Source organism: Piliocolobus tephrosceles, chromosome 18 (assembly GCF_002776525.5).
Source record: "Piliocolobus tephrosceles isolate RC106 chromosome 18, ASM277652v3, whole genome shotgun sequence".
NCBI lineage: Eukaryota > Metazoa > Chordata > Mammalia > Primates > Cercopithecidae > Piliocolobus > Piliocolobus tephrosceles.
The window spans coordinates 33,566,132-33,593,208 of record NC_045451.1 but is presented as its reverse complement, the minus strand read 5'-3'; the positions used below and the strand labels follow the sequence as shown (position 1 = coordinate 33,593,208).

Sequence of the window (27,077 nt, the reverse complement as noted above, 5' to 3'; positions counted from 1 at the left end):
TGCACAGTGTCCTGAAAATGACCCCACTCAATGCCCAGGCCCTTCCTCCCTGCAGCAAGGGAGAGGATGGGGCGGTGCAAGAGGTAGCCACACTAAGGGGTAGGGAAGCTCCCGTTGGGCCACGTGTCCCCTGCTTGGCCAAGGCATGACATTCCTCCAGAGGGCCCGCCCTCCCCTTGGACCCCTGGGAACACACTGCTTCCAAGAGGGCAGCGGCACGGGGCTGCATGGGGACACCCACTGGAGTGGGGCTGGGGGCGTTACAAAGTGTTGGCTTCCGCCCTTGGAAGGATGGGGGCTGGCTAGGTGGGGAGATGGAGCTGCATAATCTGTAATCCATAGACTAAGCCAAGTTAACTTACTAAGTTCTGAATTAACTTGACTAAGTTCTGAGTTAACTTGATTAAGTTCCGAGTTAACTTGACCAAGTTCTGTGTGAAGGCAAGGGGCGAAGGGTGAAATCTGAATTGCATATCCTTCACCTCATCTCTGGTCTGAGACCACCCCCTGGCGCCTCCTCCCCCAGGACCCCTTTACCCTGAAGTGTGACTTGGGGAGCAATTTCTCCATGTGTGTGAACTCGGTGCGACCAGCGTGAGAAAGACGGTCTAACGGGCATGTTGCCCCTGCACCCTAGATGGCCCGTAGGTGAGCATTAGATTTCCTCAGGTTCCCGGGCACAGGGCCCTTGGCATTGCGGAAATGCCACCTCCTTATCCCACACACTGGCCTGGTGCTTTTGTGTCATGTACAATACTCCATTGAAAGACATTGTTGAATTAACCAGTGTCTTGCCCAGGGCTTTCTATCAGGACATATTTTGGTCATTATTCTTGAATTCTCCCAGACAAACATGATGTCTGCGTCTTTGGTCTGACAATAGGAACTACGTAGCCCACTGACTTCTCTTTTTGCCTTTCTGTTAGGAAATTTCAAAACCAAATCCTGTGTCTGTTGGCTGTTAGTCATTAGATGGCTCTGACCTAGCAGAGTCGGCTCCCCTGCCCCCACATTGCTGACCTCTCCAGAGCGTGTGACTCGGGAGCCCTTTGCTGGGAAGGGGGCTTAGTGCCCACACTGAACAGTGGACGCCACCTGGTCAAGTGGGATTTCTGGCCTTAGGGATTTGCTCAAAGCACTCCCCACTGAGGGTCCCCAGAAGACCCAGGGGAAGGAAAGTGGCTTTCTGGCCTCCTGAGCCTGTGTCCAAGTCCAGCCTTCACACGGAAGATGGCTAAAGGAAGGGACAGTGAGAGTTGGGGTCAAAAGGATTAATACCTTGTTCCTCTGCTTGGCCCCAGATGATACCAGAGAAATCTCCCCAACCCCCCGCAGCTCTCTAAAGAATTCGAGGGGCAAATGAACTTTCAAAATGAAAATCATGGCCCCATGAAATGACACCCAGGTGTCCCTCACTCCTGGAGGAGTGAAAATGGTGGCTGATAAGGAATGGCCTGACTTCCCCAGCAGGTGGCGCTGCTGCTGTTTGGTAACGGGGGTCTTGGGCCGGAGGCTGGGGCTGCCCCACGCTGGGGTTGAAGCCGCTGCTGTAGCCAGGTTCCCAGCCCTCCAGATGGGAAGGAGTGACTTTATTGTTCCCTATGGCTGTGTTAGCTATTGCCACGTCTTCTGGAAACTTCTAGGACATGCTAACTCACAGGCATGAGGATTATTAAAGTGCCATGAGACACCCAGGAACAGAGTCCTGAAAACCATGCCCCACCTCGCCTCCCCAGGCCCTGTGCACCGCAACAAGTGTTGCTCCATGTCACTCCGTGGTCCCACGGAGGTGAGGTCTGACCTTATTCACTCAGGCCTCCAGTACGGATCAGGCATCTCTCTGTGTCCCAGGCATTGTCTTATAGCCATGATGGACTGAGTTTAAGTACAGGGACTGGTACCTCCTAATGTCCCCTTAGTGAAAATCCAACAAGGAGCATAACGCACCAACAGTAACACTAGCGAACATTCACGGAGTGCTTTCCATGTTCCAGGAACTGAGGAGGTCCTTGCTTTTTCTAATCTTACCCTCACGTTGTCCCATGGAGCACATACTGTTATTGACGTCACTTTCCAGACCGATGTCTTTGGTCAGATGTAATCTTCTCAGTAAGGGCTTGTGAACACTCCCTATCCCCGTTGTCACTCGAGAATCATCACTCGATTCTTCCCCGCAGTGCCTGTCGCATGTTCACTTTCTTTCTTTTGCGTCTGTATTCTCCCAGTGGAGTGTACGTTCCCCTGGGGCACATCCAGGGGCTCATTAAATATGGGTTGAGTGACTTGCTCCTGCCCCAGAGGGACTCCCACCCAACACCTTAGTCCAGAACTTGTGCCTCCGCCACAGAGGCTACCATGACTTGAGCGCTGACTGAGCTGCAGGCTGCGTAGACCATCTCTGAAGTCTCACAAGTACTCTGGGAAATGTTTATTATATTATTATTTTACAGATTGGAGAACTGAGCTCAAATACCTTGCCTCAAATCACACAGTTGGGAGAGAAGGGATTGGAATCCAGACAGCCTGACTCCTCTGGTACCTCTTTCTAAGGAGGGACGATGAGGAGGAAGAGGTGCTGGAAAAACATTTTCTGATTCCAGGAGACGGTAGTCACGTACGGCAAGTTAGGGGTGAATGTCATTTCCTTAATAAGCAAGACCAAGAAAGTGGATATCTCTGTTTTTCTCTCTACTGCTGAAAGCAGTAAAAATGGAAAGAAAAAAAGAGAAAAGCCTCTACTGACAGCTTTGAAAGAGAAAGAAATATTTTTTTCTTCTTTTTAAATCAGACAGGTTTGTGGTGGCCTCCCCAATCCCTGCTGGCCCAAGACGCTATAGCAGCCATCAAGGATAGGGGCTTACAAACGAGAGCCCCCTTCCCTCCCCAGCCACCTCCCCACCCCCAAGTGCTTCCTCCCTCAGGACAAAAATAGGCGCCCATACAATAAATGGGGCCAGAAGTTCTCCAACCCGTGGCTTCCTGTCTGAGGTCTCCAGGTAGCAGGTCCACTGGGAAGGGGCAGCATGTTCTGTGAAACGGGCCTATTTTTATTTTTTGTTATTTGTGAGTTTTTTCTTTTAAAGAACTGATTATTCTGGAGGTGAAGACTTTTGTTGGTGACAACTGGGAAAGTTCCTTGGGAAGAGGCCACTGGCTGCGTCTAGACGGGGTTTCCACACCAGCCTCCTGCTGCTCACTCCATGTGGGGCGGAAGGCAGGGAGCTGGGACTGTGGGCAGCAAGTACTTTCAGGGCTGGGTGGGGCAGGCTTCCAGGGGCCTGGGCAAGTCTGCCTACCCTATAGGACCACTTCAGTGATCCAGGCCACGGCTAGGATTTTAGGGATTGGCAAACTGGTCCACGACCAAGTCCAGCTCTCCAGCCTGTGTTTGCAAATAAAGTTTTATCAGAACTCAGCCACACTCATTCCTCGGGTTCCCCTCTGTGGCTACAGTTGTGCTGCAGGCGCTTGCTGCATGGACCCTACTGCCAGCAAAATCTAAAATATTTACTATCTGGCTTTTTACAGAAAAAGTTTGCTAAACACTGATCTAGAATATAAACAGAAAAAGAAAAAAAAAAAAAAGAAAGAAAGAAAGAAACCCCTGCGAGTTAAAACAGGTGGCAGAAATCCTAAAGCTCACTCACTTCAGTCAGCCAAGAGCCCTTCTGCTTCGCACGCAGAACATTGTGTAACTCACCCAAAACAATTCTCTTCCAGCTCTCATTTCTTCCGCTGTCAAGTTGGGGGTCAAATACCTGTTCAACTTATGTGGCAAAGCTGTGCTAAGAGTCAAAATAGAATAAACCAGTTCATATAATGGCAGGGATTTTTGAACTGGAGAAACACTCTGCAGATGTTTTTGCATGAGAGTCTCATGCACTCTGCATGAGACGTGGCCTCATGAAGTGGTAGTCACATCTGGAAGCAGGCAGAGAACTGGCAAGCTTGGCAGATAAGAACTGTGCTTGGAGATGGTCCAACAGCTTCCTTCTGTGGGTTTCTTGGGGGGCGGAAGATGGAGGGCAGGGACTCTGTTGGCTTTCCCCAGCTCCTCCTGAGACTGCGTGAGACCTAAAGGGTGACTGTCTTCCTGCCCTTTACCTTAGACAGAAAAGACTATTGGGGGAGTCTTCTGCTCACCCATTTCTCTTTCCTCTTATGTCCTTCCCCCGTTCTTGCTCAAATCATCTCCCTCTTTCATGGCCCTGTTCCAGTTTCACCTCCTGCATGAAACTATTCTGGATAAATCAGACCACATCAACCCACAGAGGTTTCTTGGTTTTTTGAGGGTCTTGATTCTAGGCCAGTTTTGAGGTTTTCCCCTTTTTTATGCCTCTCCTTGCATTTGTGCCTCCTGGAGGAGGTAGACCTGGAACTGGGCCTTGGGAGGTGGCCCGGGAGGGGAGGGAGACCTATGGGGAGAAAGAGAAGTATGGTCAGGAGAAAAGGAGGCTGTTGAGAGTCAGGGAGTCCAGGAGTCCTCAAGAGGGGAGACTGTAAGTAGGGAGAGCAGTTGGGGGTGGCCTTGGAGGCCTTGGGACCTGACCAAATAGGAACTCAGCCGAATGCTCTCCAGCAAGGAAATGCCGGATGGAAGGAGGATTCAGAAGCCGAGGGACAGGGCCTGACTGAGCCTATGCCCTCCTCCTGGAGACCAAGAGGGAGTTCCCAGGATCTCTCTCCAGGGGCCAGGGAAGAAGTTTTGTTATTTGTTAGGGACAAAGGCTAGAGCCCTTTAAAAGTAGGACTCGTCCCCAGTGGAGAGGTCATCTGTCCATGCCCTACTTTGGGCCAGACCATACCCACAATCCCTTGCTGAGCACCAGAGGGCTTAATCATTCAGGGAGTAGGGCCTTGAGGCCAGCATAGGACAGGGAGCCAGGACAGTAGGCTGAAGTAAGGCCAGATTGAGGACAGCCTCCTTCAGGGTCTCAGCTGGGCCAAGGCCACCACACAGACAAAGAGCTGCTGGCCCAGCCCTGCTGGAGGAATGAGCTCAGGGTGGAGAAGAGGCCAGCAGGGGTGCCCAGTACACAGTGAGCAGACCCCGGGCTGGCCTGAGTGGTCCTGTCAACGGATGCCCAGAGGCAGGCCCATCCTGCACACGTCCACCCACTTTGGTGAATGGGCCACACGGCCTGCAGCCTTGCCGTCCCTGTCCTTCAGCAGCTTCCAGGGGCTGGTTTAATCCTCCCACTCCCTGAGCCAATTTGGCGATGCCCTTGATGACTTGGGCCAGGCCTGGTTGATTGAGATTGCTTGACGGTCCAGCATCTTCCCTCCTCTGTCCTTGTGGAAGGAGCCGCCGGGGCTAGGGGGAAGAGGAAGGTGTCGCCAAGGGTGTGAAGCATCCATTATTCCTTTATTAGCCAATGTGCCATTTCTGGTCTCATTCTCCTTCCTGGCAGCGGTGAGTTTAGGGGCGGAGAAGCCCGGTTATTTTAGTTTACCCCAGCTTCTGTCACTGGGAGCAGTGGTGGCGGAGGGGCGGGGACGGACAGGGCTACGTGCTCTCCAGCAGGCATTTGTGAATGGGCCTGGGCTCCCAGGCTGGCCCACCGGCAGGCGGCCCCCCCAGGACACACCGACTCTCACTGGCTGGATGGCGTTTTTCCAGCATTGCAGCAGCCACGCAGGAGGAAGCTTTCTTCTGGCCCAAGAACAATACCAGGGTCAGCCCAGGGACCTCCCTCCTACACCCTCTTCCTTCCATTGTGAGCTGCTGCACAATCCCAGCAGCATAGCCGGGGGGCTCTGCATAGCCGGGGGGCTGGGGGGTCAGGCCCAGGAGAGATTCACAGTGTGTGTGACACCGCCAGTTGCTTGAGGACCATCTACCCATTTTTTATCAAAATAGTACCTGTCTGTAGCTTACAAAAATTAGATGATACTGAAAGGCCTATGTCAGAAAACAGCAGGCTTTCCGCCCCCTTCGTCCTCAGTCCACCACTTCCATTCCTCAAAGCAACTACATACCTTCGCTTTTTTTTTTACTATTTTTTTTCTGGTGGTACCACCATATTTTGAGTACAGATATCTGATCTCTAATATTTCTAATATCTAATATACTGTTATTATACTCTTCTTTTTAAGTATATCAATTTTAGCGATTTCCTGCTGACATTATGATAGAGAAGAATTTTGTTCTCCTATACCCCATCCTCTCAATATAGTTACACCGAATTTTACTTAAATGTTTAATCAGATGATTACTTCATTAATGAATCCTGCTTTCCTTTTCCTTATTTTGCAAAAATTCAGACTCACAGGAAAGTTGCAAAAATAACACAAAGAATTCTGTATAGCCTTCACCTGGATTCCCCAAGTGTTCACATTTGATCATACTCGCTTTATTATTCTCCTTATGTAATTTTATTATTTTCTTCATGCCTTGAAGAGTAAGTTACAGACACAGTGCCACTTTATCCCTACACTTCAGCATATTTTCCTAAAAGAAGGGACATTCTTTTCCATAAATACAATCTAATTATCAAATCAGGAAATTAACATTGATAGAATAATATTATATAACCTGTAGACATTTAAATTTTGTTAATTGTCCCAGTAATGTTCATGATAGCTAAAGAAAAAGTTTTTGGTATGTTTTTTGTTTCTTTGTTTGTTTGTTTTGGTTTAGAACCTATGCAAGATCAGACTTTGCTTTTAGTTGATACAGACTTTTGCTTTTAGTTGTCCTATCTCTTTATCTCCTCAATCTTTCTTTGTCTTTTATGACCTTGACATTTTGAATAGTACAAGCAGGCCAGTTATTGTGTAGAATGTCCATCAATTTGATTTTGTTTAATGTTTCTTAATACTTGAGTTTGAAGGTTTTTTTTTGTTTTTTTTTTTTTTGTTTTTTTTTTTGAGACGGAGTTTCACTCTTGTTGCCCAGGCTGGAGTGCAATGGTGTGACCTCGGTTCACTGCAGCCTCCACCTCCCGGGTTCAAGCGATTCTCATGCTTCCGCCTCCTGAGTAGCTGGGATTACAGGCACGTGCCACTGTGCCCAGCTAATTTTTGCATTTTTGGTAGAGACAGGGTTTCACCACGTTAGCCAGGCTGGTCTCGAACTCCTACCTCAGGTGATCCGCTGCCTTGGCCTCCCAAAGTGCTGGGATTACAGGCATGAGGTACCGCGCTCAGCTGAGTGTGTGCACTTTTTAAGGGAATACCACAGAAATGTGCTGTGTCCCTCTTCGTGCAGCTTATGAAGAGGCACAGGGATTTCATGATGTTGACATTGACCAGCTGGTTAAGTTAGTAGTTTCCAGGCCTCACCACTATAAAGTTACTGGGGTTTTTTTTTTCTTTCTTTTTTTTAACTTTTTTGAGACAGAGTCCCTCTCTGTCACCCAGGCTGAAGTGCAGTGGTGCGATCTCAGCTCACTGCAACCTCGGCCTCCTGGGTTCAAGTGATTCTCCTGCCTTAGCCTCCCAAGTAGCTGGGATTACAGGTGCCCACCACCATGCCTGGATAATTTTTGTATTTTTAGTAGAGATGGGGTTTCACTGTGTTGGCCGGGCTAGTCTCAAGCTCCTGACCTCAGGTGATACACCCACCTCCGCCTCCCAAAGTGCTGGGATTACAGGCATGAGCCACCTCACCCGGGCCCCAAGTTACTGTTTTTCTCTTTGTAGTTAATAAGTATCTTGAAAGGAGGTAGTTGAGACTATGTAAATATACTGTTTCTGCTAATACCTTCACTCACAAATTTTAGCATTCCTTAATGATTCGCGCCTGAAATATCATCGTGCCGATCGGCAAACAGTGGTTTTTAAAAACCCCATCTACGTTTATTAGTTGGCTTTCTGCTATAAACATCTTTCCTTTTCTATTTATTTTTATTTTATCTGTTTATATATATATTGGCTCATAGATTTTTATTTTATTATAAGGGTTATAATCCTTTACTATTATTTATTTTGATGCTCAAATCGTCCCAGTGGGAGCCCCTGCAAACTGGCTTCTGTGTATTTCTAAAATGTCCCCCTTGTTCTTTGAGCACTTCTTGACTTTCTGGCATGAGAAGTTGTTCTGGGCTTATCTGGTATTTTCTCTGCCCCAGCCCTGGAATCTAGTGTTATCTAAGGAGCCCTGGTACCTTTTAATGAATGGTTCTTAGAAGCCAAGATCGGCACCTAGGTGTGCTCATTGCTGCTCAGTTCTCATGTTTTTGACTCTCTCCTCTCATTCCCTGAGTGCCTGGGTCCTCAGATCAGAGCTTCTGTTATTCTGCTTCTCCAGAAGTAAACCCTGAATCTTTTGCCTGGGAACGGGGACCAAAGGATAGTTTCCTGGCTATGTGGGGTGGGAAGAGGACTTGGGGAGTCTCACATTCAGACTTTGATCTGGTTCTGCTGTTTCCTGCCAACACCTGATCCTTGCCTTTCCTGGTACCTGGGGCCTCCAAGCTTTGAGTCCTCAGAGATTTCCAGCCTCCATCTGTGCATTTCTCATCAGTATTCCTCTCTGCATATAACTTAGGTTGCACCCGTCCCCACGCTACCAAGTTGCCCACTCCTCCTTCATTTACTTTCTGTCTTTGCAAAGTTTGTTGAAATCTCTTTTCTTGATCTCTGTGCTTATGAGGGTTGACAAGTTTTTGTATTCATGAGAGAGCGGGAGTTGAATTAAATGCATGTGGTCAATCCTGTCGAATCAGAAGTCTAATTTGGTTGGATTTAAATAGTTAGGGAAACAGGAAAAAGGTTGGAAAACTGAGCTGTGTGTGCTTGTCAAGAGGAGCAACGGGAGCAGATGGTGTCGTGTGGGAGTCGGGATAGAGCGGTCTGTCCTCAGAGTTCAGGCAGGAGAACTGGCGTGTGGCTAAGGCCCTGGACAGGTTGTATAGAGAGGATAAAGAGGGTGCAGGATGTACCTGAATGCCAGTACATAGCTTTTTTTTTTTTTCTTTGCTGTTGTTCAAAGAACTCTAGGAGGGGACACACAAACACACACACACACACACACCCCCCAAGCTTACCAACCAGGAGATGGGCAGCGTGCGCGGAGTATAAGCCCCCAGCCAGTCGTCTGAGCGGCTTGGGAAAATCTCTGCTTGGATTCAGACCTTGCAAAGATTCAGACCCTATACAAGAGCCACAGGGCAAAAGTGCTTTGGGACTCAAGGATAAGGCTCTATTGTCCTCACCCGCTTAGGATTCCAGCCACACCCTGCCTAGCTTTGTATTTGCCCCTTCCTGGTGGGAAAGACTCTTCCTCAGTAAGCCTCCAGGGCCCTGGGAGCAGGGCTCTTGTCCGGCACCACCTCTGAGACAGCACTGGCACACGGTTGGAGCTCCATCAATCACACAACTAGAGAATCGTTGCTGAAATTGCCAGAGCAAATGTGAAGTCGACTCTGTGCAAATTTGAGCCTGAAAGCAGCCTCTTTAAACTGCCCTGAAGAACTTGCAAGGCAGTAGGTCGTTGCTGGCATCTCTGTCTCTGCAGCCGCCTGAGTCCTGCTGCCCTTTGCCATTACTAAGAAATGTGGTTGCCATCAGAAGCCTTTTTCTTCCTCTTCCGGGGACGTTGTCATCAGGCACTCAGAATGGTCCAGCGTTTGACATACCGACGTAGGCTTTCCTACAATACAGCCTCTAACAAAACTAGGCTGTCCCGAACCCCTGGTAATAGAATTGTTTACCTTTATACCAAGAAGGTTGGGAAAGCACCAAAATCTGCATGTGGTGTGTGCCCAGGCCGACTTCGAGGGGTTCGTGCTGTAAGACCTAAAGTTCTTATGAGATTGTCCAAAACAAAGAAACATGTCAGCAGGGCCTATGGTGGTTCCATGTGTGCTAAATGTGTTCGTGACAGGATCAAGCGTGCTTTCCTTATCGAGGAGCAGAAAATCGTTGTGAAAGTGTTGAAGGCACAAGCACAGAGTCAGAAAGCTAAATAAAAAAATGAAACTTTTTTGAGTAATAAAAATGAAAAGACTTAAAAAAAAAAAAAAAAAAAAGAAATGTGGCCCCCACCTCCAGTGGTAGCCCAGCCCCAGAAGGTCTCATATAAAGTACAAGCTGTCCTTGCCTTTTGCCAATTCACATTTCAACAATCCACGCATTCTGCAGTTCCTGAAAACCACTTGTGTAGAACTTCTGGTAGCTTTAATCTCCTTACTTGGGAGTTCCTGTTCATTTCTGGAAATGTTTAAATAAGCAAGTCTACCCTTAAGGAAAGTCAAGACAGCTTTTCCAGCGTAATACTCTGCACCCTAGTGATAAAGAGGTAGAAACCTAAGAGCTTAGTCTGGTTGAGGCAAGGCCAGTCTGTGCATGGTTTTGTCAGCTGCTCCTCCGCTCAAGAACACTAAGGCTTGAAGGGCAAGGGTCTGGGTGCATCCTTATTACCTGCAAGTGCTCCTTTTCCAGCAGACCACCTGCGAGGATTCCTCCTACCGACACGTTGTCACCTCAGCCCCTGACGTGGAGGATAAAGCTGGGTATACTTGCGATGGGGCTGGTGAAGAAGAGAGAGTCAGATGAGGGCAGGTTCAGGTATAGGGGTGCCAAGGATGGGTACCTAGACCAGTCACAGAGAACACAGGAGACTTAGCTGTCTCACCATGGTGCCCAGGGTAAGGAGCAGCCAGCGTTGGGTGGTGGAGGAAGGAGATAAAATGTCCCCTGTGCGTGTATCTTGAAAAGCGCCTCTTCACCATTCTAAACCATCCTAAACACGTCCTTCTGAACAAGGAAGGCAAGGCTCCCAGTGGGGAAGTGCTGGGCTGGAGGCCACACAGCTCACTCAGCCACTGATTTGGGGCCCAGGGTCCCTTGGTCGCTGCTCTTCTCCCACATTCTACAGTTTCTTTCATAATGAATCCGAATGACTGGTCCTTGTACAAGGCTCACAGGACATCTGGTTAAAAATGTTTTCTAGAATTTCCTAGAGATCAGCATCAAGTCGGTGTCTTTGAAAAGGCTTTACCACTAAAGCATCTGCACAGAAAATGTTCTGTAGAGAGGAAAGAGGGGGAGAAAAAGAAAGGAATGACAGTCAGAGCTGCCTCTCTGTCTCTGCACACATGCCCCTCTCCCATCCAAGTGAGAACTGCAAGGCCACATAAGCTGCTAATGGCCAGAGGCTCCTGGGGCCCCTCTCCTCAACCCCGCCGTGCCGGGGCACAGAGAGGTGAGGGCTGTCCTGAAAGACGTGGTGGTGTCTGTGGGCCTTCAAACACACCCTGGAGGAGGGGACGGCCACAGCATCTGGGCACCTTGTCCTGGCATTTGTGCCCTGTCCTCACTGGCCTCTGTTCTGCTTACTGGGCTGTGTGTCAGGCCTGTGGCTTCCTTTTTCATCCCTGAAGAAGGCCACTAGCCACATGGTGACTTTTTGCAAATTAGAAAAAGGTACCCCTTCCTCAGCACAGCCTCTGTCTGATATTGTCATAAAAATGACTCAAATCTATGAGGTCAGAGCAGTCGAGTCACCTCCTGGGGTTGTTCAAAGCATGCAGAAGCAGCAGCCTGCTCTCATTTTAAGCGGATTTCACATGCAGCAGCTTGAATTGAATGCCTGGGTCGCTAAGTCATTTCCTAGAAGGCCAAACTTTGAGTTGAGAACCTCTCAGCTACAGAGAACCTTCTGTTGAAGGGTAATGTCTAAGAGCCCAGAAGGCCAGTTTCCTCCATTCTATTTCTTCAGGAGGATGGAGCCACAAGGTCATAGGAGGCTGACCTGGAAGGAGCCTTCCTGGCTGTCCATATAACACAGCCCCTTTCACTCTGAACTGAGCCAAACTCAAGCCCCAGGCCAGCGTGGATAAGCTGAATTCTCAAGGTTGTTGTGAGTCAGAGGTCACCATACACAGGAGAGAGACTCCTGCTGTCCAGGAGGGGCTGAGTGCAAAGGTGACTTTCAGGGAAGAAAAGGTCGTTACCTTACCCTGTCACAGTCAAGTCTCTGGGCAATGGGTCCTGGGCACGAGGCACTTTTAAAGCTTCCCGAGTGAATCTGGCCTTCAGTCATGGCTGAGCCCCTCTGCCCTAAGGTATTAAGGATTTATCCCATTTCCCCAATCTGTGAGATACGTACATCATAGAAAAATTATCAGTTAGCCAGGACTTGATCCTAACTTATAAAACATTAGGTCAGTAGCTTCTGTCTTGAAGTTAATCACGCCCGCCTTATTTTCTCTCTGTCCTATAAGAAGGTAGGATTCCTCAGAGCAGGGTTCATGTCGTCTTTGCCATTGTGTTTCTTACAGGTGATGCTCTATCCCCCATCTCCACCCCACCCCATCCTTCACCAAAGCTCATCAATTTCATTCTAAATTTTATTTCACTGGGAGTTTACAGACTCTCCTTCCATCCCCTATGGCTTCCCTAACTCCTTTGCTAGTCCTCTTTGCCCCTTGGCTGTTGTGACAGCCTTCTGACCAGTCTGCCCTGGGTTTGGTTTAAATCCCTTTAATCCAGTCACCTCTAGCATGACCTACAAAGTGCACACATCTAGCTAGTTTCCTGATTTGCTCAGCCTGTCCTTGCCTCCCATCTCATGGAAGACAAGCTCCTGTAATGCACAGTCACCCCAAGCCAGCCCCTGTGTTTCCTTCCAACCCTGCATCCCTCCCACATTTTCCCTATCTTGCAACCCATGTAACAGCACACTGGACAAGCTGTGGGGCCCCGAGTGACCTGAAGGGCCAGGTCTGCCTTCTCCTGGCTGATCCATCATGACCTGGCTCAGGGATTGGCTATGGAAAGTAGTCCACAAACCCTTAAGGAACACACTCACAGCAGCCCTGGTGTGCGCTGAAACACGCACAGGACTCAGAAGGCATCCTCCCAGAGCCAGAACACAGGAACCTGCCCCACTCCGCCTCTTCCAAGCTGCATGGACTTGACCAAGCACCTTTTTTGTTGTTGTTGTTGTTGTTGTTGTTGTTGTTTTGTTTTTTTTTTTTTTTGAGGCGGAGTCTCGCTCTGTCGCCCGGACTGGAGTGCAGTGGCCGGATCTCAGCTCACTGCAAGCTCCGCCTCCCGGGTTTACGCCATTCTCCTGCCTCAGCCTCCGGAGTAGCTGGGACTACAGGCGCCCGCCACCTCGCCCGGCTAGTTTTTGTATTTTTTTAGTAGAGACGGGGTTTCACCGTGTTAGCCAGGATGGTCTTGATCTCCTGACCTCGTGATCCGCCCGTCTCGGCCTCCCAAAGTGCTGGGATTACAGGCTTGAGCCACCGCGCCCGGCCCAAGCACCTTTACTTCCCTGTTTCCTCCTATCTATGATGGAGATAATAAAACCTCCTCCCTGCAAACCACCATCTCAGAAGGCTGTTGTGACAATCAAGCAAGACAATAGTGGAGAAACTTCTTTGAAAACAGTGAAGTGCCAGTCAAATCTAAGGGCTTCTGAGAGGGCAGCAGTAAATAGGTATTGCACATGGCAGCTCCTGGGGCCCACTGGGAGCCACTCACCATGAGCATGGTGCACGTGCCTGCGAGCAGGGAAGACGGAGTGGCTGCAACACGGGCTTCTTCCTTCGGTATTTTTATAAAGGGAATTGGGTGAAGGAAATGTCTTGGAAGAGACAATCTTCCTAAACTCCCCCAAAATAACTTCAGTGGAAACAATTGTGGTAACGTCCACTCTGCCGGCATTGTTTCAGTCCACTGTAGTATGGGAAAAGTCTCCCGGCATTTCCAACTCAACTGGGAATCCGCTTGACTTCCAGAGGTCTAGAAACAAAGGGATTGTGCCCAAGGGCCACTGTGGGTGTTCGTGGCCCTCTGGTGCCGAAGACAATTCCAGGGACTGTGTATAGCTTAGCTCTTCCTCTCTCCCTCCCTTTGAGGGACGTATTTGCTGAAGGGCTTTGTATTTTCCCATAGATAACTTTGTAGGGGTCATGACCAAAATAGTTTGTTAGAACTACACTTGAGGTTCTAGATCTCCCTCCAGTCAGTTACACAGCCCGGTGTCCCAGATTCGAGGCCTCCCAATGCTCAGTGACTCTTTGCCACCTGCACCAGCTGGAATCAGTCCTTGCCTGGAAGGTCTTTCTTTCTTCCTTTCTCTACCTGGGAACAAGTGCTCATGTCCCCGAGCCTTATCTGGTCTTCCTGTCTCCCCACTGCTTCTCTTGTGAGTCTGTCCTCCTCGAAGAAATTGTCCAAGCATCTTTGCTCACTCCTGTCTCCCATCTCCCCTTTCCTTCTCCCTCCCAGACTCAAGTGGTGACAACGCAGCTCTCCCCTGGCCTGTGAGACAGAGTCTGAAGCCCTGGAATATTTCTTCACTCTCATCTATTCTTATCCTCCACTGCCCCTCACTTGCTGCCCCAGATATTCCAGGACAATCCTATTTACCTGCCATTTTATCCTTTTCTTCTTTTTGAGACAGAGTCTCGCTCTGTTACCCAGGCTGGAGCCCAGTGGTGTGATCTCGGCTCATGGCAACCTCTGTCTCCCAGGTTCAAGCAATTCTTGTGCTTCAGCCTCCCAAGTAGCTGGATTATAGGCGTGTGCCACCACACCCAGCTAATTTTTGTATCTTTTAGTAGAGACGTGGTTTTGCCATGTTGGCCAGGCTGGTCTCGAACTCCTGACCTCAGATTTTATCCTTTTCAAAAACCTGAACTAGTTAATTGTCTCACTAAATGTGACTTAATTTTTTATTTTTGTAAAACAAAACAAAACAAAAAAAACCCTTGCTCGACTCAACTGGGAATCCACTTGACTTCCAGAGGTCTGGAAACAAAGGGATTGTGCCCAAGGGCCACTCTAGGTGTTTGTGGCCCAGAGGAAAAAAAAAAAAAACAAAATACCCTTGCTCCTATTTCTGGCTCACCATACATGAAAATCACTTTCCTTCTTGCCTGGATCTTGTCCTGCCCACCTCTCTGCCTCTAATTCTCACATCCCTGAAAATCTCTCTCACTTTCCCCTTTTTGTAAGAAGTGTCTCCTAAGCGTTCTGCTGGGACATTCTAGAATCTCTGCTTTCTCAGAACATGGTACCCTGCCTCATCACTTCTCAAACTTTAATGTGCGTACAAATAGCACACGGATCTGGTGAACATGCAGCTTCTGATTCAGGAGGACTGGGGTAGGCCCGAACTTCTGCATCTCCATCCAGCTCCCAGGTGATGCCAATGCTGCTGGTCCACAGACCACAGTTTGAGTAGCGGAACCCTACGACAGTGGTTCCCACATTTTGCTGCACACTGGGCTCGCGTTGGGGGTGGGTTGAAAGAGACTGGTGCTAGTCTTCCATCCCTAGACACTCCGATGTTTTTAGCAAGGAGCTCGACCCAGGCACTGGGATTTTAAAATCTCCCCAGGTTATTATACCGAGCAGTGTGGGAACCACTGCCTCATTGCGTAAAGTGAATATGGCTAAGCCTATTATTATTTCATCTGTGCTTACTATCTCTCTTGATAGACTACAGTTCTCTCTAAGGCAGGACTTGGTCAACATTTTGTTTTGAGCATTGATAGATGAACCAACTGATTGGATATTAGGCCCTTCCCTGCTTTTCTGATGAGGAATCGGTGTTGATGAGCATGTATGTATTGCCATAGAGAAATGTACTGGATATCAAGAGGGAAATAAAAATGGATCTTGGCAGACCATGGTGAAATCTACCCAGTGCCAGCATCAGCGGAGGGTGGCCCAGGCTGTCCCGTGTGGCAGACTCCAAGGGCTGTGGGCATGTTTTCTGCCCTTTCCCACCCACAAGAGGAAAAAGAAATTCTACTTCTCTAGCCTGCTTGTTCTAAAAATAGTCACTTTTTCTCCTTTTGGTCTAAGGCAGTGGTTCTCTACCACATTTTAGACTCACCTGGGGAGCTTTTTAACATATTTCATGCCCAGGCTGCACCCAGACCAAATGCATGAGAGTCTCTGGAGTGGGACCTGGGCATCGAGATGTTTTAAATGTCCCCGGGGGCTGTCACTGAGCAGCCAGGGCTGAGAGCCACCGACCTCAGGTAATTATCCTCATCTCAGGTGGACTGAATTTGTCAGGTCCTTCTATGAAGGAGTGGGGAGAGAGTGTGAGGAGGCTGGGTACCTATCCAAGGCAGAAAACCAGCACCGAGTAGAGGGAAGGGCCCAGAGAGGGAAGACACTGCTGCCAAATGTACCAGGTCTCCAACACGTCTCCAGTGCAAGGGTCTGTCAGCCATGATCCACACACCAAGTCCAGCCCTCCATTGGGTTTTATAAATAAAGCTTTATTGGAACACAGCCACACTTCTATAGCTGTTTTTGCCATACAACTGCAGAGCTGAGTCATTGTGACAAAGACCTTATGACCTGCAAAGCCTAAAATATTTAGTATTTGACTCTTTACAGGAAATCTGCTGACCCCTTCTCTAGAGGGTTGACCCTGCATAGACTCCCTAACTGCAGTTTATACGTTGGTGCATATGCAGGGAGTTTTTAAAACCACATTTTGGACTTTGTGTAAATGTTTAGTTTCTCTTAAAACAGAGCAGTGTCCTGGTGGCTATGCTGACACTAAGTCCTGGTTGGCTCCCCTCACTCAGCTGTTGGGCTGGCAGGTGCTGCTGCTGCCACCCTCTGGTCCCAAGCACTCTCTTTGGTTGCCCTGGGGTGCCCGGCAGATGTTACTGTTTTCTCTGCAGGCTGTGAGTTGGGGGGCTTGGGAAGCCCCACATCAAAACCTAATAGATGTGAGAAGCTGGACACACTGGCTAGGATTGGACGCCATTCCTGCCCAAGGACAATGAATTCAGGTGAGGAGGCCTGCAGGAAGCAGAGGCTCTGGAGACAGAGAGCGGGGAGGGGACGAGAGCTGCCCTCAATCAGAGCCACAGGAACCCTGGCAGTGGAGGATGGCCAGGAAGCGCCTAGAGACTGAGCTTCAATATCCTGAGTCCAGGCTCTCAAATTCTCCCCCATTCCTTCTTGAGCCACCGCTGTGCCCCTGAAAGTAGGTCAGATCACTGTCTGCTACAGAGCCATGGTGGGAAAGAGATACCAACTACGTCAGCAGGGCCACTATCGCTTAGTGAGCCTGCTGGCCAGAACCAATGGCTGCCCAATTTAAGACAACCCATAAAGACCTTTTTATGTGGTGCAGACTCTCATGCCCTGCATCCACACAACAAAAGGTTAGCGCTGCTTTCTGAGAATGGAACAAGTGATTGAATTTCTGAAATGATAAATTTCACTATAGTCAGAGAGAATGGTACAACCAGTATCCTTAAAGTATCTGGATTCTCTTGTAAAATTAACAAGTTGGAGTCAATTGTCTAATTTGCTAAAGATATTTGGAACAGGACTCATAATTTCCTAGTATACTTAAAATACAGTTCCATACAGAGATTTGTCTGCATGTAAGCAGCTTTTTAGGAACTCATCTTTCTCCATCTAATCTTTCTTCCTAATTGGAAACCTCCATAAGACCTTATCCTTTGTCATTTCCTCAAGTTGCTTATGCTTTTTAATTTTTGACCACACACTTGTCAGGGAGATCTATTATCTTCTTCTGTGACTGATCAGATTAACATGAAGCAGCGCAGCGATTAGTGTCTGAATTTGGAAGGAGGGAGAGGGAAGAAGTGAGGTGCTTTGGCACAACCCAGTTACAGTAACCCTGTGAATGTATGCATTCAATGCTGGAATTGTTTAAAGAGTGAGTGCCCGCTACAATTGGGGCTCACCCTTTCTGTAGCTTGTTTAAAGCCACATTCATTATTCATTCATTCATTTGTTCGCTCTGTCAGTCAGCATTTGTTGAGTACCTGCTGTGTGACTTTGCTGTGCAGTCATTATAATGGGATCTGGGGGTCTATTGCCAGAGAAAGGGAACCCACACACGCACTTCTGGATGGGTACTTGCTGCCGTCAGTGCTAGGTCTCATGACTGATGCTCTTATGAGCATTCTGTTATGGTTCGATCCTGAGCCTCATGGGAATAGGCTTTGATGTTAGAGAACTGAGATGCCACCCTAGTTCCATTGCTTACTTGCTGCATCTCTTTAGACCTGCTGTTTAGTCTATCCAACCCGCCATTTCCTCATTTGTAGGGAATGGATAATCATAGTGGCTACGTCTCAGGGCTATTGTGAGGTTTAAATTAGTTACTGTATCAGAAACTTGTTACTCAGTGCCTGCCTCCATACATTATAGACCGTTGCAATCATTATCATAGCTCATAATCCATGCAGACATCATTTGGCTCCTGTGGCGAGGAGACTTTCTGAATACCTTCCAGGAAACTGGCATTGCTCACTCAGGAGAAGGGAGCGTATTTATCGGGCAGGACTGGAGGGGAAGGAAAGAGTTCGCAGGAAACTTCCTGCCATTGTTGGGCTGGCTCCTCCGCATGTGACTCGGCTCAAGGATGCCCAAGCCTGGTCTTGCTGTCTCCTTTTCCTTTATCTTCTTGGCACTCTGAGGTATCCTAGGAGGAGCTAGTAGAACCTTTTGAAAACAGTCAAGGAGTGTCACAGATCGGGCAGGTTTCGTGCAAGGGCCCAAGCCACCTCCCACAGATATTCCCCCTCGCCACTTCTTCCCCAGCTGTCAGTCTCATCAGCATCTGCAACATGTAAGATGCAATTCTGGAGGTGAAGCTTAGGGCTCTGACGTGGGGCGGGGGGCTTAGGAGTCCCTGGAGTTCCCTAGTGTCTTCCTAGGCTGTGGGCCCAGCTGTGATCCAGAGTTTACTTTCGCCTCCAGCCCTTTCATGTCAGACAGCACAAATCTAGGGCAGCGAGCCCTGTCTTCTATAACCCAGTAGAGGCCATTGGGTGGGAGCCCCCTGTTGGTGCTGACTGGGGTCACAGTTTGGGCTGGCCTACCTCCTTGGACCCTGCTGCCCATCCATCGCAGGGTGGAACTCCTGGTCTCACCGTCCCAGCCTGTGTTACTTTGTGTGAACCCCGCCAGACATACTGTTCTCTTTATGGGTACTGACACCCCTCCTAGTCTGTCTGGCTTGAGCTCTTGGGACCTAGGGTCCACTTGAACCCTTCTCTTTGCAAGCTGGTCTGGCTTGAGCATTTCCCATTTGGGTTCAGCAAACATGTAATCCAGAACTAGCCAGGTGTGTTTCTATCTGTCATCTCCTTTGGTTTTCAGCATCTCATTTAATTCTTACACTGAAAGGTATGTTTTAGTCTCTCCATTTTCAGGCAGAGGAAACTGAGGCTTAGAGAGGATAAATGAGCAGTGCGGGTGCCTGGCCAATGTACCTGCTGCCTTGCTGTCTCAGAAGTGAGACACTTGTTACACACAGGGGGCCTGTGGAGCTAAGCAGTGGGCCTGAGCATCCGTGGTGTGATGTCACTGTGCAGCCAGTGAATGGCCACCTTGGTCCTCGAGCCAGCTTACAGTTTCACTGAGTCCTGGGGACCCAGTGAAATGTAACAAAGTCCCAGGTCTTTGTTACCTTTTCCCTTTAACTGAAGGAGAGCTAGCAATCACTAAGCCCTGAGCCTTATGGTTAGAGGACATCAAGGATCCTGGCCTCTTGCAGAGCAAGAGATGTTGCCTGGTTAAAGGCCACAGACCCCTGGGCCTCTGGGTCACCTGTGAATGTTCTTGGTCCACAGTGGATCCAGTAAGAATGGCGCAACTCTGGCCTATCAGAACAGTGGTCATCTTAACTTTTTATACAACAAGCAATTATGGAGGCCCATGGTATCTAAGGCACTGTGCTAGACACAGTGGGGCCTGCAGAAGTGAAGGAAACATGGCTCCTGAGCTCCTGAAAGTTTGTAGCTTGTTTGGGTAGGCAAGCATTTAAGTAACTATCTAGACCATTCAGACAGCAGGATGGAGTACTAGGAAGTTTGTCCACTGTGCTGTGTGACCAGATGGATTCCTTCTCATGGGAACTGGGATCAGCTTTGCATGTCAGGGGCATTTGTGCTAATGGCAAAGGCTGGACAGAATTTTAGGGGTAAATAGAACTGGGAAGATGTTCCAGGCTGGAGACAAAGCCTGGGAGGAGGAGTGTGTGTTCAGGGATGGGATGGCAGGCGCACAGGGAAAGGGAGGCCCAGATGGTCCTTAAAGATCAGCGGCTCACCGTTCTCCAGTGTAACTCCAAACGCCAGGGCAGGAACCCGGGTCTCCTGGCCCCCAGCCCAGTGCTCCTTCTGCTGCATTGCTGTAAATAGAAGTTTAAAGTGGCTCCCAAGGCCAGAGGGGATTGGGGGAGAGCGGCTGAAGCTTTTTCCTTTGGATGGGCTGCTCCTGAGAGATGACATGTGAGGGGTAGTGAGAACCTAAGGGATCACCTCCTCCTGATAAGCCAGAAAGCACCTCCCTTGTTGGGAGGCTGTGATGCAGCCAAGAATAGTGATCATGCCATTGCATCCAACCCTTGAATCCATCACCCCAGCCCTGCAGTCCTGCAGTCCTGAAGCCCAGGATCTGATCCCCTGAGCCTGGCTCATGCACACTGGCCTTCCAGGTCAAGCATGGGGTGTGCCCAGAGTCAGGAGCCATGTGGCCCTGCAGGGCAACTCTCTACTCCTGCCTCCTGAAAGTCAACTCAGTGGAACACGCAGTCATCATTAAAAAAAAAAAAAAAAAAAAGCAAACTCCCCTCTGAAAACCCTGTGGATGAAGGGAGCAGTTGAAGGCAACACCAAGTGCACAAGCGAAGAATGAAAATGCTGTTTTCCTGGCCTCTGCTGTTGGGCAGCTGGGTGATTCAGCTGCAGGGCTGCCCTCCTGGAACCTGTGGCAGGTTGCATGCCACACGCATGCTGAGCTAGGAGGGCCCAGCAACTGGCACGGGACTCGCTTCCATCCTGGGGAGGCAACTATGTATTTATCTTATTTTTAGAGACTGAGTCTCCTTATGTTGCCCTGGCTGGTCTCGAACTCCTGGGTTCCAATGATTCTTCTACCTCGGCCTCCCAAAGTGCTGGGATTACAGGCATGAGCCACTGTGTACAGCCCAATTCTCCATTTTTAAATTTACTGGTTTATGAAATTTGAAATGTTGAGCACTACTAATTTAGGCCTACTACTTTACTTAAACTCTAAGCTTCACATATTGAAGACTAACAGAATAGGAATACCCTATTTAATTTGTTTTCTCTCAGCCTTGACTCTTTCCCGATCTTTTCAACCTGGACCTTCTGGTCTGGCTCACATGTCCCTTTCTTAGGGGGGACTCTTGTGATGCCCTAATCTAAAGCGTTATCCCCTTCCTATGGTTTGGTTTGGTTTGGAGCACGCTTGTTTCTGTTTGAATGACCTTGGTGTTTTTAGCTGCAGGCTGGGGACTGTCATTTCCCCCAGTACAGTGGAAGTTCTTCTCTGTGACTAGGTCACTATGGCATCCCCAGCACCTAGTACAGCCCCTGGCACCTCATAAGCCTCAGCGGAAATGTGTTGCCTGAATGAATGAAAGCACGGATTGGCTTCGTGGAGGAGGGACCCACGTTTCTGTCCCTCCGGCACCAAGGCTGAGTTGTCCCTGCTGGTTCTCGGTCAGGCCTGAGAAGGGAGGCCCTCTCTTCCCCATCCTTCTTATCTGTGCCATGGCTACCTTCTTAGATACCCCTGAGCCTCCTGGTGCCCAACGGCCCCAGCAGGCTGGTCAGACTCAGTGTCTCAGTCAAGTTTCTTGGCTGCCGAGGCCTGAAATCTTCAGGGCCTTTGAGTAACGTTCTGCCCTTGAGCAGGTTCACAGACTGGCTGGTCCTCTGGGAGACGGGCCTCTCCCTGGCTCTTCAGAACCTCCTTGCAGCTTCCCCTCTTCTAGCTCTCCGCCTTGCCCGGAGTCCTGTGATGAGATGAGGGGAGGGATTGGGAAGTACCAGCGTGGGGCTGGGGCTGGGGCTGGGGCTGGGGCTGGGTAGTGCAGGTCTGTGTGGAGGAAGCAGAGGTTGCAGGGACTGCTTTGGCCTGAGAGTGTCCTGGACTCCGCCTGGGAGCTCAGCGGGTGGTTAGTTGATTGACACAGGTGTGACCACGTTCTAGGATGGTTTTGGGGTTTGGGTGGCAGCTTCCCATCTGGTGCACAAAGACCACAGATGCAAGCACTTAGGAAGCCTCAGTTTGGAGGCCTTCCTAGCCCGGGGGGGCTCCACATGCAGCGGGGCGTTCTTGATCTGGGCTGTCGAAGCACCATACCTGCCCAGTCATCTCATTTAACCCTCATAATGGTCCTCTGATGTGCGTATGCTGCTTTATTACCACCATCTTTTAGGTGAGAAAACTAGAAGCATAAATAAAGTAGGCATTGCTGCCAGCTCCTGCAGTAAGTGGCAGTCACAGCATCTAGCCAAACTGCTTGATGCCTGATCTCTGCTCAGGCCGCCTGGATCTGCATTCCTGCAAACCCCCAGCTCTCACACTCCATGTGAGCACACTCCACACTGGCTCGGCAGATACTGAGAGGCAGGTTCTGCTGCTCTCGCCTTCACTGTGGCCTCCTTATCCATGCTGATATGGCTTGGCTGTGTCCCCACCCAGGTTTCACTTTGAATTGTAATAATTGCCACGTGCCTAGGGCTGGGCCAGGTGGAGATAATTGAAGGGAGATGGTTTCCTCCATGCTGTTCTCGTGGTAGTAAGTTTCATGAGATGTGATGGTTTTATAAAGGGGAGTTCCCCGTACATGCTCTCTTTCCTGCCACCATGTGAGATGTGACTTTGTTCCTCCTTTGCCCTCTGCCATCATTGTGAGGCCTCCCCAGCCATGTGGAACTGTGAGTCCATTAAAACTCTTTCCTTTATAAATTACCTAGTCTCGAGTATGTCTCTGTTAGCAGCATGAGAACAGGCTAATACCCCTGCCCGTGGCCTCTCCAGCCAGCTCTGACCTACCAGGGCAGACAGCGGGACAGTGGTGAACCTGTTCATTCACGTGAGGCCTTGGAGGCTTCCCCCGGCACAGTGGGGTACACCTCAGAATCTTAGCATGGCTGCGGGTGGTTTAGGCAGGGGGTCCCTCCCTGCTGCCCACAGATGCCCCTGCCCTGCGCGAGCATGACTACTGCTAGGTTGTATAATGAGCTGCAGCAGAGCGCACTCAGAAGCAGCAGAGCAGAGCCCCTCAAGCATGGGCCGTGCCTCTCTCACTCTAACCTCAGAGCCTCTGTTCACTTCAAAGGGTGGCCTCGGGTGTCCTTTCCTTCATGGCTCCTTGGACCTTGGATGTTCTTCCATGGTGACGCCACTCAATTTGTGGGTCCATTTTCCCCAGGGGCCTATGCCCCTCTTGGGGACAGAGGCGGAGTCTTGTTTTCCTGTGTCTGTGCACACAGCATGCTCACAGGGCACCATGGGCATCCTCTGAGGGTTTGTTGACCATCACTCCTCTTCTGGAGTTGGTTGATGCTTCAGTTCTATGATGGTCTTTGAACCTCCTCAGGTACATAAAACTCTTCACAAAGTTGCCCACTTCTCAACGGTTTCCCCCTTAGAGGCCCAAACGTGAACATTGCTTTGCCTTCTCTTGAGCTTGCTCTCTAGAGTTCTTGAGGCTCTGGGTCTTACCTGTGCACAGACACACCACTTCGTGAGGGGCCGGGACACAGGCGATATGTGTCTCATGCCCAGGTGGTTTTTTTCAGGGGCTGCAGAACAGAAACTGTCATTCCTCGTGGCCCTTCATACTTCTCACATTTCTTGGGCCTCCTTCTGCCGCTGGTCCACAGCAGCTTGAAGGCGTTGCCGTTTTCAGTTCAGAAGTGTGTCTAGGACCCTTAATAGATACCCATTCTCCCGGGAGTGGAGCATGTCGGTCCACTCCAGTCCCATTCTCTTGTGACTGTCCGTGTCAGTGAGCAGCGTGAACACCGTGAGCGCAGGTGGCCTGTGTTCAAATCTTTCCTGGGTTCATGACCTGGAGAAGGCCCGTAGCCTTTTGGTCTCATTTGGTCTTCAACACAGAGAGTCACAGTCATCCTCTAGTGCCTCCGTCCCCCAACCACACACGGAGACACGGCCTCCCTTCACTGCACTGCACTGGCTGCAGAATGGAAGCCTGACAATGGTAGTTGAAGAAGTGGCATTTTACTAATTGTTTCCTGTACATTTTACTCTATAAAATGTAGAAACAATCTTCTAACACTTTTCTGTTGGTCCCTAGTCCCTGTTCTTTGCATCAGTGTCCTCACCTATTTTATCTGTTTATTCAGAAATTAATAAGTAAATGTCATTTGTATTTGAGATTGCCTGGTGGATTCCTCTTGACGTGGCTACCCATGGAGGGCAATAAGGGAGGGGTCGTGTCTGCTTTCCATGACTTCCTGGGTATAATAAGATCAGCACCACTGACACCTAAAGTTGTATCATGTTGAATTATTTAGGACTTTCTTCGTTGCAAGTGACAGAAACCCAACTCAAAGTATTTTAAACGTAAAAAGAATTTATTGGCTCATGAAATCAAAGAAAGGCTTAATAGTGTGGCAAAGGAGGTAGGAAGAGCAAATATTTTCATCCTCATTTTACACAAGAGAGAGGAGAGGGCAGAATTAGATATTAAAAGAATGGTCCATGGTGATCCAGGCTTAGCGAGAGCCAGGACCTGGGTCACCCAGAGAGTGTGTGCAGTTTCTTATTCAGGACTCTTTAGACTGTTACAATAAGAAACCCCATTGGAAAGAAAAGCAGGAGAGGGGTGGTTATTGCCTTGGAGCATCCAAAGAAGTCTTGCCCATTCCAGCGACCCAGCCTTTGGAACCGCAGTGCTGTGCAGATGAAACCCACCTGGATATAGGGTGTATGTCGTGGGCTCTCACCCACAAGGCTTCTCTGGACAAAATATTCACATGCACTTTTAAGGGGGTCGTGGAATCCACTGAAACCTGTCTGGGGTTCCTAAGTGAAGCCCTTCTTCTAGAAAAATGTCTAGCTCATTGTGCAGCTAGCCTCTGGGATAGTATTGAGAGCAGAGCTTTTCAGAATGGGTAGAGTTTTAGGTTCACGCCCCAGGGCACCGATGTGTGGCAGATGGAGGCTGGGTGTGGGGTGCCAGGGCTCAGCGGCAGCTTCCAGAAATTCTATGTTTACTTTTATTATCTATGATTTTATATTAGAACTTCGGCTAAGGTATTGTTTTTGAAAGGATCTCTGCTGATTAAAAAAATAATAAATTAAAAGAAAAGTTAGAAAACCACAAATTTAAGCACGGGTGAGCCTGCCCACCCCCCACTTTCCTTTCTGAAACAGGTCAACTTCTCTGAATAGCTGTGCAACCTAGAGATTCCAGGAATTTTAGAAACATTACCTATTTACTTCTGCTTGGACGTGACCCACACATCCTGCGCACGTGGAGAGAGACCTTGGTAGGATAACTTCTTAGAAAAAAAAAACATGAAAAACCATGACCCCCAGCAGGAGGAAGCCTCTGCTGTTAAGACAAGCTTATTGTCAGAGGAGCTGTGCTTGGGATTTTTCTGGTCCTTTAACCAAGTGCTGTGGTTCCTTTGTACCGTTCACTCCTTGGGACGTCTCCCCAGGCTGGGGCTAGAGATGGTGGGAGTCTGCAAAGTCCTGAGCTGGCAGGGTCTGGACTTGGCCTGAGGATCTGCCCTACCTCCATGGGGCTAATGCTCTCTGGGTGTGCCCAGGGAGTGACAGAAACCTGGTGTAATCAATATAGAAGCTTGTGAAGAAGAGGAGGGGGACCGTAGTTTCCAAGAGGCCAGGGCAGAGTGGATATCCAGGCACTGTAGGGGCAGACAGGTGATCAGCTGGGAGGGAGCAGGGTTGGAGCTGCAGGTTCTGCCTGGTGAGGAGCCTGGTTTTCCCTGGCCTGGGCCAGGATCCCCACCACTGTACGGCCTCACCGCTTCCTTGCAAAGACAAGCGTTTAGTGTGGTTGTTTTTAACAAAGCAGGAGGAAGACTTTCTTGTTTCTGTATAATGCTTTCTTCCTTTTCAAAAAGCTGCCGTATGGGAGACAGAAAGATAATAGAGCTAGAGATAGTTAGGCTTGGATGATTTCTATCAGACCTAGATTCGTGGTCAGGGGTCAGAGGTCAAAGATCATGAGACTGTCAGGAAGATTTTCCTTGAAGGTTAAGTGGGCATTGGACTTTATGAAAGTGTAGGCCATGGAATTGAGCTCTGCGGGGCACTTCGAAACCTCATTGGGGCAGGGGCAGCAGCCAGGGGACCCCCTCCACCACCACCACCACCACCACCACCACCACCACTCCCCAGCCTGTGGAGTGAAGGGCAGGGTGGGCTTGATGGCCAGGGATACCCCTTTCTGGAGAGGAGAAGGGAGGCGAGCAGGCAAGCTTGCCAAAAGGGCTGTGGCCAGGGTCATCTCTGGGGTTACAGCAAGGACATGCCAGGCAGACACGGGAGGCTGTCTGAACCAGTGCCTGCCAGATACCCGCTCTCCACCTCTGGGCCTGGGGGGAAGCATAGTGGTCACTGGGAGGGACTGCCTGTCCCTGAGTACAGAAATGAGGCTGGACAGGGAGGGATGGCTCTTGTCCCCTCCCCCTCGCTTCTAGAGGCCTGGGGGCATGGCTGAGCACCACGGGGTCTATGGTGGAGGGGAGAGAGCTCTCTGATGCTCCCAGGGGGTTGGCCTCCCATCTCTGCCCTGGTACTGTAGGCCTTGTGACATCGCCATTGGGACCGTGTGCCTTGGAGATGGAAGACACAGGCTTCCTGCTAACTGGTCGGGCCCCTGTGGGCAACTTCTTTGACCTCACTAAGCTTTCTCTTTCTGTTCCATAAAAATGGGCTGGAAATACAGTGGAATTACCTGGTGAGCTTTCAACATATACACATTCAAATCTCAAATTCAAATTCAAATTTTGGCAAAGGAAATAGACTCGGAAAAATATCCTTTCCCAGCCTGGGTAATTTTGCCCACTGCTCCACCTGAGTTAGTTTCCCGGGGCCGCCATAACGAAGGACCACAAACTGGGTGGCTTAGAATGGAAACTTCTTGCCTCACTGTTCTGGAAGCAGAATTCCAACATCAAGGTGTCGGCAGGGCCACACCCACCCTAAGATGCTACGGAAGGACCATTGCTTCCTTCCAGCTTCTAAAGGCCCCTCAGCTTCTTGCAGTGTCTCCCCCCTCCTCACGCGGCCTTGTTTTTACAAGGACATGAGTCATATTGGACCGGGGCCCCACACATGCACAC

The 27,077-nt window shown here is 49.5% G+C and overlaps 2 protein-coding genes across 7 annotated transcripts in view; both read left to right on the top strand.

Annotated features, from left to right (window-relative positions):
• CTIF (cap binding complex dependent translation initiation factor) overlaps positions 1-27,077 on the top strand; it is a 336,159-nt gene that overhangs the window by 150,769 nt on the left and 158,313 nt on the right. The window lies entirely within an intron of this gene.
• On the top strand, positions 9,516-9,974 carry LOC111539674 (60S ribosomal protein L34). The gene has a single exon (XM_023207586.1). The coding sequence runs from the start codon at positions 9,561-9,563 to the stop codon at positions 9,912-9,914; it is 354 nt and encodes a 117-aa protein (XP_023063354.1). The 5' UTR covers positions 9,516-9,560; the 3' UTR covers positions 9,915-9,974.

What these genes read in the sequence shown, in the direction of transcription:
- LOC111539674 (XM_023207586.1), top strand. Translation starts at nt 9,561, where the DNA reads ATGGTCCAGCGTTTGACATACCGACGTAGGCTTTCCTACAATACAGCC.